We start from the raw sequence: 16,667 nt of genomic DNA, 5'->3' as shown, positions 1-16,667 counted from the left end.
AATCATCCTGAAACCATCCCCACTCCCTTGGTCTGGAATAAAAATTGTCTTCCATGAAACCAGTCCCTGGTGCCAAAAAGATTTGGGGACCGCTGCTATAGAAGACAATATCAATGTCTGAATTGCTTAGTGGTTGGATCTCATTCTTAGAAATTAGTAGATAAGTGTTGTGTAGGTTTATATGTGAGAGGAGGAAGGAATAAGGACTTTAATTGTATCTTGGATGAAAGTTATGCTCTGTACTTGAGGTTGTTTTTGTGTAGAAACGTTGGTTTCTCATGAGAAGTTCTTATGCTATTAGTATTGCGCGTTAGATATTTTATGACTTAAGTAGGCTTTTGTGAACCAGCCTGGGGACCTTTCCATCAGAAAATCACTGTTAACATTTTTCTCCTTTTGGTAAAGTGTATTCCTTAGTCCAAATTACTGATTTACAGAAAAATTTCTTGGTACATCACCAGTTTATAAGTAAGGTATTACATGTACATAAGATGCTAAAAGATAAATGACCACTTCAATTCAAATTATGTTATTCAGCAATTAATCTAGTGTGTGTGTAATCAACATGATGTCAAATATATCGAATGGGTATCTAATCATCGTGGAAAAATTAAAGGATTTACAAAAAGGGGGCATATGTAGTCACATTTAACATCTTCAATGGAACCTGTTTTCATTTTAGAAGTCTCTGAAGAATGATTTAATTGATCAGTATTGCTTTAAGCCTAAAAGCATTTTATTGGCTTAATGCTATTAGCCATATATTTCTTGTGTACCTTTTACTATAGAAAAAATGTTATACTGTAATGTGAAAATGACAGTTATATGTAATTTATTGCATCTTTAATATAAAAACATGTTTTAAAATTAAATGTTAACTTTATAGTGAAATTTACCTTTGTTAAGATATATTTTTTCTTTTCTTTTTTTCTAGGAATATTTTTATCCAAAATATTTAGGTAAGTTTAAAAGATCTCAATCATATAATCTTAAAAATGATAGAAACTTAACTATGATGGAGTCCAATCCTCCATTTATCTATATTCCACCCCATACAATTTCGTTAGCCTTGGGAGTAAGATCTCATTCTGTATGCAGATTTGCTATCCTTCTGTCCTTTTATTTAAAGACATGTACCCAACTTTCACTTTCTTTGCCTATCTTATTTGGCAGTGTAATAGAAAAGCTGAAGTCCTAAGAAAAATAATAATAATATGATGTGGACTCTAGTCTCAGACCTTAAAGTTTCTGCTGTGTCAGATTGGGCAACTTATTTAACTTTTTAATTTCTGTATTATATTATGTTATAACTTTATTTTCTAACTTCAGAGCTATTGGGAATACCAAATAAACACATGAATTAGATAGATTTTTAAAAATTATGTCAAACTTTCTTCAAATGTAAAGTATAATTCAACTGATTTATATAGTTGAAAAAAAAGTATGACCTTTTTTACTATGATTTATTTTTGATTCACATTTTATATTTTGGTCGTTATTTAGTTATATGTGATGAATTCCACTGTTGAGAACAGAAATGCTCTACCTTAATTAAAACCTTTTTGTCATTTGATGTGTATATTTTGTAGGCCAGTGTTCCTAAGTGGGAAAAAGAAATGTTTATAATCCTGTCTCTGGTAAACTTAATAGTAATTTCACTAATTATCACAGCTCATGCTGCGAGCTCCTTACAGTGAGATAATGTCACCCAAGAAATTAGATCACTATTACCTATTTTTCGGACAGTATTTGGATTTAGAGTTGTAAGAGTTCAGGAAACATGTTAGTCTATCCACATCCTCCATGCAGTGCGCTGAAAACATGGAATCTGGGCAAAAATACTCAGGGCTTCATTAGATAAAGGTAAGTTTTTAAATTGTGTTCTTTTCCTTAGAAAATAGAGTAAACAACTCTGCCGTCTGTGTAGGCCTGTAAAATATCACTGGATAAACTGGATGATTAAATTTATGAGCGAAAAACTTCTTGGGAAGAATGCTACATTCTGAGCCAAAATGTAAACATCAGAAATAGCTTTTAGTTTTTAGTTCTTGCCCAACTGGTGGATTAGTTCAGACTGCTGACTTCTCTTAAAATCATCTCAAAAGAAGCAATAGCTATTCCAGGTGCTAATAATAACAAAATATAATGAAAAAAAGGTCAGGAAATGTGAGCAGTCCACGGATAGACTGAAGACGGCCTGACCCACTATGTGTGTGTGGAGACCTGGCGTGCTGACTTCTGAGGCAGTGGTAAGAGGACACAGTGGGTATTTTCAAAAGAACCTGAGCATTCAAATCAAGCAAACTTTTAAAAATACAAGAGAGAAAACCCTGAGTAACAAAAAAAATAAGGAAATAACAAAAATAAGGATAGAAGTAAATGGAAAACAAAGAGAGGATTAATAGTAGAAAATCTCATTCTTTGAAAAGGCAAAGTAAGGAAAGTAAATTAGATGAACTTCCAGCAAGAATAAACAAGGAAAAAGAAAAAAAGGGAAAGAAGGAATACCAAAACACAAAATGTAGGTTAAAGGGGGAAACTACTATAAACCCAACATAGACTGGATTTATAATCATAAAATAAAGATTCTAAAATAAAATATAATCATAAAATGTTACAAAAGATAATTGTATGACAATATGGGTATAGGAGCTGTCATCGTCTAGAACCAAGATTTCTTTCTAGTGTGTTCTGTCCTGACCACTGGAACCTCTCCTGAAAGTGCCTCTCTCTCAGGCTTTCCTCCATGATGGCCCAAGTTTCTATTCCTAATTCCAGTTCTTGGGAGAGCTTCTGCTTCAGGCTACAAAAGCTAAGACGATCTCTCTCCAGTTCTCACCTCTCTACCCATTCGCTCTCTCCCACATCCTGCCTTCCTGTTGGACAAAAAGAAAGAGAAATGGGAAAGTAAGGGTAGGATCACACTGCTTTGAGTAACCATGCAGCTCACTCTTCACACTGTACTTCTAAAAATATTAGCAAAAAATTCCAAAAAAATGTTATCACTGTATTAGTATGGACTCATATATAAGGTGGTTTATGGGTTAAACGTACTTTGTAGTCTGGCCTGGTGTCCCAGTCACCATATGAAGCATTTCACCTGAACCTCTAACTTAAGGGTTTCGAATTTTGGCTGTCTGATTTGTCCAGAACTGCAAAATGAGGCTTTCTTACAAGCCAGAATCCTAATGAAATATTCACGCTAGAATAAGATAATTCTGGGAGTGGGTGATTCAAGAGGAGGAACAAATGAATTCAGGGAAAGAATACTCAGGACCTAAGATTGCTTAGGTCTCATTGGGTCTCCAGGAAGACTACAATGTAAGTATAAACTATTGTTTTTGTGGGAAAATATTATAACCTACCTTGGTAGGCTAAATAGTGACCGCCCCCCTTCAAAGATGTTCATGTCCTATCCTTAGAACCTCTGAATGTTACCTTAATTGTTGTCTTTGAAGATTTAAGTTAAGGATTTTGAGATGAGAACATTATTCAGTGTAGTTATAAACATTCTTACGTAAGGGAGGCAGGAGATCAGAGTTTGTAGTAAGATATATGACAATAAGCAAGAGTTGAGAACGATACGAGGTTGGAGCCATGAGCCAAGGAATGCAGGTAGCTTGTGGAAGCTGAAGAAACAGAGGAAATAGATTCTCCCTTAGAGTCTTCAGAAGGAACGCAGCCCTACCGACACCTTCATTTTAGGCTTCTGATCCCTGTAACTGTAAGAGAATGTTTGTGTTATTTTCAGCTGGTGAGATTGTGATGATTTGTCACAAAAGCAGTAAGAAAGGAATATACGCACAGACTTCAAATGAGCCTTTGCACCCATCTGTAATAAACTGTGTTCTCCAAAGATGACTGCAAAAATATTTCCCATCTCACATATGCTTCTGTAATGTCATCTTGCCACTTTCCCATCACCGTGTGAAATCTATCCTTTTCCCCCTCCCCCAAATCTGGGTGGACCCTGAGACTGCTTTGATCAATAGACTATGATGGAAGTGACACAGTGCCTCTTAATTGGCCTGGCAGCTTCTTTCTTCTTCCTCTTGGAAGCTAAGTACCACGAAAGCAGTGCCACTTTAGGACTGCGTACTCAGGGAAACGCAACCATGTGGAGAAGCCCTGAAGCATGGCATATACCGTGTGGAGACAGAGATGCCAAGAAGCCTGCGCTGTTAAACATGTGAGTGAAAAGTCATCCAGAAAGTGCATCTTCCAGCCCCAGCCACCCTGACTGGTCCCGTGTGCAGCAGAGACGAACAGTTTAAGTAAATAAACCCTTTCTAAATGTTTGATACATAGATCATAAGTAATATAAAATGATTATTTTATAAGCCACTAATTTGAGGAGTCTTTACTCAGCAAAAGATGACCAAAACACCACCTTTTTAGTGGGTTAGTGACTGTCTCTACCTGTCCTGGGAAATCCTATGGACAGGAGGCTGGTGGGCTACAGTCCATGTGGTTGCAAAGAGACACAACTTAGCAACTGAGCACTTACAACTATCTGTACAATGAACTGATATATACAATGTTGTCTTCAGTGGCTGTTAAGACATGTTATGTTGTTGGTCTTAAATGACCCCTGGTTAAAGTCCATACGTATTTCATTTCTGTTTTTCGTCTTATTTCTGCCAGATTGCTGAATCTAGTTTCACAAAGTTGTTTTGAGAAATAAAATGAATAAAGTAAAACTGCTTTGTAATATTGAGGCATTATACAAACATTATTTTATTAATCTCTATGCAATATTGGAAGAATTGGAAGTTGCCTACAACAACCAGAAACACTAACGCATTCTATTCACTTAGTAATAGACAATTTCTGAATTAGGCTCTGGTCTACAGATTTGAGGGTAACTTTAGGTCTCTGCTACAGAATTAAGAACATAGATTTATGTGGCAATAAATTTCTTTGCTAATCCAAGATATTTTCCCCTTCTGGCTTTAAGGCTCTTTTCTAAAGAGAAGCTTCTATAAATATGTTTTTCATGATTGTGTATACATTGCAATCTTGCTTGTAGATTTTTGATTTTTCAAAAAGGTGGATGGAGACATTTAGGATTGACATTTTGATTGCTGAATCATGTCAATACACAGAAGCATAAATATCCTACTGCTCTGGATAATTTCTACCGTGATTTCAGATCAAGTTTAGTGTATCAGCTCTAAGATGACACTTGTTTGTGTTTTACAGGTTGTCTTGGCTCTTTCAGAGCTGGATTATTCACTACTGCTCGTCTGTCAACTAATGCTTACCCTGACCTGAGGAGCTGTGTCAATGGTAAACACTTCTACCATCAGTTTAAAAACCAAAACGGCAAAAACCTGCAAGTAAAGTACACCCATATAAATATAACTACTGTTTAAACATCAACAAATGAGCCCTTGAAGGGCTGGCTGTAGGCCAACTAAGGAGGTTTTCTCAAAATACATTTGAGGAATAGTGTTTTTTGGGGGTGGGGTATGCCACATGGCTCTAGCACTGGATCAAATTGGCCAAATAATTATTTCTTTCAGTGTTTATTTATTATTTACTTAGTTTAAGCTTTTAAGTATCATAGAACATTTGTATGTATCAGAAATATACAAGATGAATTCTTTTCTTCTTTTTGGCCATGTTGCACAGCTTGTGGGACCTGAGTTCCCCCACCAGGGATTGAACCCAGGCCACAGCAAGGAAGATCCCTAACCACTGGACTGCCAGGGAACTCCCTGAAGGAATGTGTTTTTAGATGTAAATGCTGCTTAAAATGAATTTTCTAGCTAACTTTTAAATTGAAGTGGTCCTTATTTGCCAAGCTTTACATCATTGGCTTCAGAATTTTATTCCCAAGAGCTTTTTGACTGTTGTTGCATAATCATGTACTTATGACCAAATGTTACAGTTGACTAATAGGTCACAGGGAAGCCACATTTATTTTTCTGACTTTTGGTATAAATGAGGAAATGTGGAAATATTGGTATATTATTAGTATACCACATTTGGTATAAATGTAGATATAAATGTGTAAAATATTGTGATATCAAGTTAGCCTTTTCCCTCTGAAGTTCACATAAGGCCTAGTGATAAGTCTGGTAGATTATTTGTCTCTAGTTTATCAGTTTCCTGACATGCAGAGACAAAGGTGAAATTGAAACATGTAACTTGGGATGTTTGTCCAGTGAATATTTTACATGCAGCATTGGTACTATTGAGATATTCACTTATCTGCACTTTCTATAATTCAAAATTAGCTGTAACTTCACAAGTAAAACAGTTTGCTTGAACATGTATATTTAATTCATACTTTATTGTTTTAATTTACCCAAGGACAGAAAAATAATTTTATAGTTTCTTGATTAACCTGTTTTCTATTCTTTTAACTAATATATGGACTTCTCAGATATCCCAGTACAGAATCCACCTGCCTATGCAGCAGATGCAAGAGATGCGGGTTTGATCGCTGGGTTGGGAAGATCCTCTGGAGTAGGAAATGGCAATGCACTCCAGTATTCTTGCCTGGAGAATTCCCATGGACAGAGGAACCTGGTAGGCTATAATCCATGGGGTCACAAAGAGTCAGACATGACTGAGCAACTGAGCACACACACATAACTAATACCTAATAAATTGCTAATTTTCAGAAAACTTGCTTTTATGAGGACATTTTTTGAAAAGTTCAGTGATTAGATTTTAGTTAAATTTTTAAAAAAGTGTTTTTTTGCAGTTAACAGTTTGCTTTGCTAACTTAAGGAAAATGTCAAGGAAAGATGAAAGGAATTTTCAGAGTTGGCTAGGAAGGCTGGAGAAACAGGTGTGGGAATATGCAGGAGCCAGGAACCATTGCAGTGTCTAGTGAGGCAAGAGAGACCATAAATAATTCAAGAAATAAATGGGGGTATCATTTAAGATAGGGATAAAGTGCTGTGACACTTTATGAAAGAAATATCCTTGCCTTAAAAATCATGGTGTTCTGCTGCCTGGTGCCCAATGTCTGAAAACCATTTGACTAGAGTTCTGTTTATTTAAAGCAGGAGAATAAATCCGGTCCCTGTTATTCTGTGCTGTGCTCAGTCGCTCAGTCGTGTCTGACTCTTTGAGACCCCATGGTCTGTAGCCCACCAGGCTCCTCTTTCCATGGGGATTCTCCAGACAAGAATAGTGGCGTGGGTTGCCATTCCCTACTCCAGGGGATCTTCCCAAGCCAAGGATCGAACCCAGATCTCCTGCATTGCGGGTGGATTCTTTACAGTCTGAGCCATCAGGGAAGGCCCTCTGTTATTCTATGTTATCCCAAGATGGAAGTCTTAAATTTTTCTATTGGTACTGAATAATTTCATTGTTCTGCCTACCTCATGAAATTGTTTTAAGGCTCAAATAAGGTAATATATAAAAAGAATATTAAATTGCAGTTATTAACTATTGTGTATATTTGCAAACATAAAAGTAGTTATGGGGCTTCCCTGGTGGCTCGGTGGTAAAGAATCCGCCTGCCAATGCTAGGGATAAAGGTTCGATCCCTGATCCAGAAGGATCCCACATGCAAGAAGCAGCTAAGCCTGTGCACCACAACTATTGAGTTTGTGCTCTAGAGCCTGGGAACTGCAGCTGCTGAAGCTCACAACAGAGTCTGTGCCCTGCAACTAGAGAAGCCACTGCAATGAGAAGCCTGGGCGACACAACTAGAGAGTAGCCGTGCTCCCAGCACCTAGAAAAAGGTCCGAGCTCAGCAAGGAAGATCCAGCAGAGCCAAAAATAAACAACTAAATAAAATTATTTTTAAAAAGAGTGGATTTAAACAAAAATTAGCTTCCTTTTGCAGAAATTATTATAAAAGTTTAATAGATCCACTTTTCTTCTTGAAAAAGTATTTGAAGAACTCAGTAGTATTTTTTCCCATATACCATAGACTTTGTTCATGAGATTTCTGTTAAAGAACATAAATTTCTATTGTACTGTGGTGTGTTATAAAAATTAAATAGATATGTATTTCCTTTAGCCATTCCGGACCAGTGTAATCCTCTGCCATGCAATGAAGATGGCTATATGACCTGCAAAGATGGCCAAGCGACATTCACTTGCATTTGTAAATCAGGTTGGCAAGGAGAAAAGTGTGAATCTGGTATGTATAACATACCCAGCTGGTATGAGTATGTATAACATACCCAATCTGAATTGACTTCCTGAAAAGTTCTCAGAAGGCTTTATTACTTTGAAAGTACTCTGTTTTCTCCTTTCAGATATAAATGAATGCAAAGATCCTGTAAATGTAAATGGAGGTTGCAGCCAGATTTGTGAAAACACACCTGGAAGTTACCACTGTTCCTGTAAAAATGGTTTTGTTATGCTTTCAAATAAAAAGGACTGCAAAGGTAAGAGTAAAAAGGTAGAATAAAAAGAGGCATTTACTGTGTAAGAGCAAAAATTCAGAGGAATTTCCCCAGGAAATTCATGGAAAACTTTTGAGTGTTTATAATAAGTATACGTTATTATCCGCCTTGATGCCTGTGATTCTGTGAGATTGCCTTTAGTTTATTGTTGATTGGGTATTTTTTTATTGTAGAGTATTTTGTTGTTTTCTTATTGTGTATGTATGTGTGTATTGATACATGCACTTGCACATGTTTTAATGAAGAATTTCATTATATGGTGATAAAGTGAAGTTTTAATTCAAGTCTTCGCATACTACAGTATTTACGAAATCATTGTTGATCTTATTTCTTCCAGACTCTATAGTATTGTTATTATATTCTTTATTTCAACAAGATCTACAGTTTACAAACAAATCACCACAATCCTTAGTGACTTCTTTCATTGTATTTTATATTTCCTTGTCAGAAATACCTTTCTAATTTCCAATATAAACCCTCCATCCTGCACCTCATTTCCTGTTGTGTTTTTGAAAAAGATGAAACTCTGGTTTTTCTTTTTCTTTATACATTTAAGATCATATCACTGGTCATAAATTTTTTTTTAATTTCAAACTTAAATAATTCCTGTCAGTTAATTTAGCTTTTTAAGTCATTTTACTAGTGTGTTTCTTTTTAAATTTATTTACAGGGCAACAGTGGAGAAACAGACATAGAGAATAGACTTATGGACACGGGGAGAGGGGAGGAGAGGGTGAGATGTATGGAAAGAGTAACATGGAAACTTACATAACCATATGTAAAATAGATAGCCAATGGGAATTTGCTGTATGGTTCAGGAAACTCAAACAGGGGCTCTGTATCAACCTAGAGGGGTGGGATGGGGAGGGAGACGGGAGGGAGGTTCAAACGGGAGGGGATATATGTATACCTATGTCTGATTCATGTTGAGGTTTGACAGAAAACAGCAAAATTCTATAAAGTAATTATCCTTCAATAAAAAATAGATAAATTAAAAAAAACAACAACAAGAAATGCTTTCCCCCCAAGTTTTGCCTTTCTTTTTTCTGCATGATATCTTTTCCATTAGTTTGCTTAACTGTCTTTTACTAAATCTTCAGATATAAGTGCTAGGTATTTGGGTAGCTAAACAAGACATTTTCCAGCCTGGAGTTGCTTTTAGAAAATGGGAGCAAGTTTTTCTTTCTTCTTTCTTCCTTCCCTTTTTTCTTCTTTCCTTTCTTTTCTTTCTTCTTCCCTTTCTTCCTCCCTAGCCCTTCCCCATCTTCTCCTCTTTTTGTGATGAGGTAAAAAAATTTAGTAAGTTAAAATGTAAAGTTATCTTGTTCAACTTTATTTGTAGCCTGCGTTCATAAATCCTTAAATTGAATTCCTATCCAATGAGTGGTCTGTCCTTCACTGCACTGTAGTGATTGGCAGAGTTTTCTATTGTTGTTCAGTCGCTCAGTCATGTCTGACGTTTTGCGACCCCATGGACTGCAGCACAGCTGCAGTCCTAGACAGGCTTCCCTGTCTATTATCTCCCAGAGTTTGCAAAAATTCATGCCCATTGAGTCGATGATGCCATCCAACCACCTCATCCTCTGTCACCCTCTTCTCCTCCTGCCCTCAGTCTTTCCCAGGATCAGGGTCTTTACCAGTGAATTGGATTTTCATGTCAGGTAGCCAAAGTATTGGAGCTTCAGCTTCACCATCAGTTCTTCCAATGAATATTCAGGATTGATTTCCTGTAGGATTTACTGGTGTGATTGCCTTGCAGTCCAAGGGACTCTCAAGAGTCTTCTCCAACACCAAACTTCAAAAACATCAGTTCTTCAATACTCAGCCTTCATGGTCCAACTCTCACATCCATTCATGACTACTGGGAAAACCATAACTTTCGCTAGATGACCTTTGTCAGCAAAGTGAGGTCTCTGCTTTTTAATACACTGTCTAGGTTTGTCATAGCTTTTCTTCCAAGGAGCAAGTGTCTTTTAACTTCATGGCTACAGTCACCATCTGAAGTGATTTTGGAGCTCAAGAAAATAAAGTCTGTCACTGTTTCCATCGTTTCCCCATCTGTTGGCCATGAGTGTTGGGAATGCATGCCATAATCTTTATTTTTTGAATGTTGGGTTTTAAGCCAGTCTTTTCACTCTCCTCTTTCACCTTCATCAAGTAGTAGTAGTAGTTTAGTCACTAAGTCGTGTCCAGCTCTTTGGACCCCACAGACTCTAGCCTGCCAGGCTCCTCTGTCCATGGGATTCTCCAGGCAAGAAGCCTGGAGTGGGTTGCCATTTCCTTCTCCAGGGGATCTTCCCGACCCAGGAATCAGACCCAGGTCTCCTGCATTGCAGGCAGATTCTTTACTGACAGAGCTATGAGGAAAGCCCAGTGAAAATCACTCAGACGTGTCTGACTCTGCGACCCCATGGACTATACATATAGTCCATGGAATTCTCCAGGCCAGAATACTGGAGTGGGTAGCCTTTCCCTTCTCCAGGGGATCTTCCCAACCCAGGGATCGAACCCAGGTCTCTTGCATCGCAGACAGATTCTTTACCACCAGAGCCGCAAGGGAAGCCCCACCTTCATCAGGAGACTCTTTAATTCCTCTTGGCTTTCTGCCATTAGGGTGGTGTCATTTGTGTATCTGAGGTTGATATTTCTCCCTGTAATCTTGATCCAGCTTGAGCTTCATCCAGCCCAGCATTTCCCATGATGTACTCTGCATATAAATGAAGCAGGGTGACAATATACAGCCTTAATGTATTCCTTTCCCAATTTGGAACCAGTCTGTTGTCCTATGTCTGATTCTGATTGTAGCTTCTTGACCTGCATACAGGTTTCTCAAGAGGTAACTAAGATGATCTGGTATTCCCATCTCTTTAAGAATTTTCCACAGTTTGTTGTGATCCACACAGTCAAAGGCTTTAGCATAGTCAATGAAGCAGAAGTAGATGTTTTTCTGGAATTCCCTTGCTTTTTCTATGATTCAGTGGATGTTGGCAACTTGATCTCTGGTTCCTCCAAATGGTGGTTTAGTCACTCAGTTGTGTCTGACTCTCTGTGACCCCATGGATGTCTGGGAATGTTTAACAGGAGGATTCCTATGTGCTGTTTCTCATAAATCTTCTGTTCCTTATTAGTTTCTGTTATCGGAAGCCAGTGGAGGGGCATGCCACTCCCAGGACTGAGGTCATAGGATGAAACAGGCTTGAATCTCCTTCAGTAAACATTCTCCTTAGGACAAAACTGCTTAGTCTCGATCGTCTTTCTTGAGATATGGATTGTCTCCTGACCTTGTGACCATTATTAATCCCGAGTTCCCTTGGTAACGGTTGCTATAGGTTTGGTTTTGAAAGGTTGTTGCTGAATCACGCAAACACGCCGGGATTCTTGGTCCCCGGAGGAAAAGAATTCAATCCGGGGCCCAGAGACGAGGCTTGATCGCTCAAAGCTTTGTGTAATAAAGTTTCATTAAAGTGTAAAGGAGATAGAGAAAGCTTCTGACATAGGCATCAGAAGGAGGCAGAAAGAGTACCCCCCTGCTAGTCTTCAGCTGGATATTATATAGTCACTGCTGCTGCTGCTAAGTCGCTTCAGTCGTGTCCAACTCTGTGTGACCCCACAGATGGCAGCCCACCAGGCTCTGCCGTCCCTGGGATTCTCCAGGCAAGAACACTGGAGTGGGTTACCATTTCCTTCTCCAGTGCATGAAAGTGAAAAGTGAAAGTGAAGTCGCTTAGTCGTGTCGACTCTTCGCGACCCCATGGACTGCAGCCCATCAGGCTCCTCTATCCATGGGATCCTCCAGGCAAGAGTACTGGAGTGGGTTGCCTAGCAGTCTGTTAATGAAAGAAAGGACTGTCTTAAAAGTCAGAATGGCACCAGGCCTCTCACCCATAAGATGCATTTTGGGATAATCTTGGCACCAAATTGTTCATCCTGGGCCATAAAATGATTAACCTGAATCTTGTAGAAAGACAGATTACCATACAAATAGTTTCGTTTACATAGATTAGGGCAACAACATCTGAGTATAACATACTGGTTTGTCATTAGGCAGGACCAACTTGAAGACAGAGTTTGGGGTAGATGCATGGTGCATTAGCATAGCTTAAGACAAACATTTCCATAAAAAATGCATTGGTTGTTTCAAGGTTTGAGAATAGTTAACTTTAGGTGAAACCAGGTGTCATGGCAACATAGTATTTTAAAAGAAACCTCCTTTTAAATTTGTATAGAGAAGGGAAAAAAATATCACTAGTTTGTTTCCTCCTGCCACTTAAGAGAGATAAAAATGTCTGACACTTGCAGGCTATTTCCTCTGTTTGGAGACCCCTGGCCTTCCTGCCTGTTACCCTCTCAGTTTTCTGATCTTTATCATTGTCAAAAGAAATTTCTTGTACAACAGCCTATATATACTCACAGAAAGATCATTAAAGCACCTTTGCTCCATCAGAGCTTGGGTCCCGTGTCTTTCTTTATTTCTTTCTCTCTCTCTCTCTCCCTCCCTCCCTCCCTCCCTCCCTCCCTCCCTCCGGCTCTCTCTTTCACTTTCTTATCATCCACTCTGGACCACCAGGTCCCAGTCCATTAGGACCTCAACACATGGACTGTAACCCACCAGGCTCTTCTGTCTATAGGATTCTCCAGGCAAGTATACTGGAGTGGGTTGCCATTTCCTCCTCCATGGGATCTTCTGACCCAGGGGTTAAACCCGGGTCTCCTGCATTGTAGGCAGATTCTTTACCAGCTGAGCTACAGGGGAAGCCCTGTGGTTCCTCTGCTCTTTCTAAATCCAGCTTGTACATCTGGAAGTTCTTGGTTCATATTCTGTTGGAGCCTAGCTTGAAGGATTTTGAGCATCACCTCGCTAGCAAGTACAAAGAGTGCAATTGTGTAGATTTGAACATTCTTTGGCATTTCCCTTTTTTGGGATGAAATGAAAACTGACCTTTTCCAATCCTATGGCCACTGCCAAGTTTCCCAAATTTGCTGGCATATTGAGTGCAGCACTTTCACAGCATCATTTTTTAGGATTTGAAATAGCTCAGCCGGAGTTCCATCACTTCCACTAGCTTTGTTTGTAGTAATGCTTCCCAAGGCCCACTTGACTTCACTGTCCTGGATGTCTGGCTCTAGGTGAATTGATCACCCTATCATAGTTATCCTGGTAATTAAGGCCTTTCTTGTACAGTTCTGTGTATTCTTGCCACCTCTTAACATATTTTGCTTTTGTTAGGTCCATACTGTTTCTGTCCTTTATTGTGCCCATCTTTGCATGAAATATTCCCAAGGTATCTGTAATTTTCTTGAAGAGATCTCTAGTTCTTTCTCATTCTATTGTTTTTGTCTATTTCTTTGCATTGTTCACTTTAGAAGGCTTTTTAAAAATCTCTCCTTGCTATTCTTTGGAGCTCTACTTTCAGATAGGTATATTTTTCCTTTTTTTCCTTTTCCTTTCGCTTCTCTTCTTTGCTCAGCTACTTGTAAGGCCTCCTCAGACAACCATTTTGCCTTTTTGCCTTTCTTTTTTTTGAGGATGGTTTTGATCACTACATCTTGTACAATGTTACAAACCTCCATCCATAGTACTTCAGGCACTCTGTCTATCAAATCTAATCCCTTGAATCTGTTTGTCACTTCCACTGTATAATCAAATGGGGTTTGATTTAGGCCATACCTGAATGGCCATGGGGTTTTCCCTACTTTTTTCAATTTAAGTCTGAATTTTACAATAAGGAGTTCATGGTCATTTCCTGGTCTTGTTTTTGCTGACTGTATAGAGCTTCTTCATCTTCAGCTGCAAAGAATATGACCAGTCTGATTTTTGTATTGACCTTCTGGTTATGTCCACCTGTAGAGTCGTCTCTTGGGTTGTTGGCAAAGGGTGTTTGCTATTACCAGTGAGTTCTCTTGGTAAACCTCTGTTAACCTTTGCCCTGATTCATTTTGTACTCAAGGCCACTGAGTACAACAGGATGCCTGTTGCTCCAGATATCGCTTGACTTCCTACTTTTGCATTCTTGTCCACTATGATGAAAAGGATATATATATATATATATTTGCTGTTAGTTCTAAAAGGTCTTATAGGTCTTCATAGAACTGTTCAACTTCATCTACTTCAGTATTAGTGGTTGGAGCATAGACCTGGGTTACTGTGGTTTGAATAGTTTGCCTTGGAAATGAACCAAGATCATTCTGTCATTTACTATGATATCATTTAAAGTGTAGTTAAGTGACTTTAAGGTGAACTGCATAAACTAACAATTTCTTATGAGCAATTATACAATTTTAGGTTATATATCTTTCTTGTTTGCCTATTTGAAGGTGTTTGAGGGTAGATATTTAGAATACCAGTATCATTAGAACACTAGTTACAGAAAATCATCATACTGAAAGGATACAATATGCATTCCATAAGCAAATAATACCCATTTGTACTTGAACATCTAAATACTTGAAAGAATTTGTGCAGCTAAAGAATTTGTGATTTACATTTTAATTAAGAGCAATTTAATCCTTAGCCATTGAGTTAATACACATTAACCAAAAGTTCTCTTAGAAATGAGTGTCTCTGTTGATCAGTACATATGTTTTTGTATGGTTCATTTACATAGTGTTTTGTTCACGATACATAAGCAATAAAGTACAAAATTAGTAGAAGAATATATATACAATTGTTACAACAGGGCCTTTATTTAAAATGTGAATTTGGTTGGGATTAAGTTGCCAGTAAATTTCCAAAAATGCAAGAATAAAACTTTTCATTAGACATTAGATATCAGTATAGAACCATAAAATGTATATACTATAACCCACACTCATATAATTTAAAGGAATTCTTGTAATATGCCTCAAACCAAATAAATTTAATCATGTTTTTACTTCATGTAAAAAATACAGATTTTATAGCTCTTTTTTAAAAATTAAGTATTTTTTGAACTAATTATAGATTCACATGCAGTTGTAAGAAGTAATAAAAGACATCCCATGTACCTTTACCCAATTTCCCCAAACAGGAATACTTGCAAAACTATAGTACCTCATAACATACAGAATATTGACATTGATACAAGCAAGATACAGGAAAACTTATTTGCCACAGTAAATTGATTCATTTATTTTTTGTGCAGGTTATTTTAAATAGAGAAATGTCTGAAAATTTGGCCAAATTTTGGAAAAATTAAACTATCAGCTTTTTAGGGTAGAAAATCTAGATTTCATTGTCTTTCCTCAGAAAGTACGGATGAGAAAGTTCAGTTCAGTTCAGCTCAGTCCAGTCACTCAGTCCTGTCCGACTCTTCGCAACCCTGTGGACTGCAGCACGCCATGCCTCCCTGTCAATCACCAACTCCTAGAGTTTACTCAAACTCATTTCCATTGAGTCAGTGATCCCATCCAACCATCTCATCCTCTGTCGTCCCCTTCTCCTCTCGCCTTCAATCTTTCCCAGCATCCGGGTCTTTTCCAATGAGTCAGTTCTTTGCATCAGGTGGCCAAAGTATTGGAGTTTCAGCTTCAGCATCAGTCCTTCCAATGAATATTTAGGACTGATATCCTTTAGGATGGACTGGTTGGATCTCCTTGCTGTCGAAGAGACTCTCAAGTCTTCTCCAACACCGCAGTTCAAAAGCATCAATTCTTCGGTGCTCAGCTTTCCTTACAGATGAAAGAATTTCACTATAATAATTATATCTCTATTGACCTATCTCTGTCACTTGGTTTTTTCACAGGCACTTGTTCAGTAACTAGTTGCAATTTGAAATTTCTGAAATATTAATTTAATGTTAAAATTTATCCTGGATTAGCTGTGGCTTCATAAATAGTTTAAGACCTTACCCAATCCCATTTTAAATTTGAATCACTCTTGAATAATTTAAGCCATAATAGTAGTACGCACCCCACTCCAGTACTCTTGCCTGGAAAATCGCATGGACAGAAGAGCCTGGTAGGCTGCAGTCCGTGGGGTCGCTAAGAGTCAGACACGACTGAGCGACTTCACTTTCACTTTTCACTTTCATGCATTGGAGAAGGAAATGGCAACCCACTCCAGTGTCCTTGCCTGGAAAATCCCAGGGACGGGGGAGCCTGGTGGGCTGCTGTCTATAGGGTCGCACAGAGTCAGACACGACTGAAGCGACTTAGCAGCAGTAGTATGCAGATCTCATTCCAGGAGACTTTGAATGTGAATGTGCTGAAGGCTACAAGTACAATCCGGTATCACAGTCTTGTGACGGTAAAGTTCTATTGTCCATTTCCAAAGGAAAGGTGTAAGAGTGATGAGCCATCTCATTTTTATCC

General features: G+C 38.2%; 1 protein-coding gene across 2 annotated transcripts in view; it reads left to right on the top strand.

The window, feature by feature from the left end:
• PROS1 (protein S) overlaps positions 1 to 16,667 on the top strand; it is a 69,135-nt gene that overhangs the window by 27,030 nt on the left and 25,438 nt on the right. For both annotated transcript variants that reach the window (XR_008199681.1, XM_052642899.1), the window contains exons 3-6: positions 935 to 959; positions 5,203 to 5,289; positions 7,988 to 8,110; positions 8,229 to 8,360. Coding sequence is in view for 1 of the 2 variants with exons in the window: in XM_052642899.1 (XP_052498859.1) it covers positions 935 to 959; positions 5,203 to 5,289; positions 7,988 to 8,110; positions 8,229 to 8,360 (367 nt within the window). In the remaining variant the exon portion in view is untranslated. The remainder of the gene's footprint in view (positions 1 to 934; positions 960 to 5,202; positions 5,290 to 7,987; positions 8,111 to 8,228; positions 8,361 to 16,667) is intronic.

Source organism: Budorcas taxicolor, chromosome 1 (assembly GCF_023091745.1).
Source record: "Budorcas taxicolor isolate Tak-1 chromosome 1, Takin1.1, whole genome shotgun sequence".
Lineage (NCBI taxonomy): Eukaryota > Metazoa > Chordata > Mammalia > Artiodactyla > Bovidae > Budorcas > Budorcas taxicolor.
This window is presented reverse-complemented; position numbering and strand designations above follow the sequence as displayed.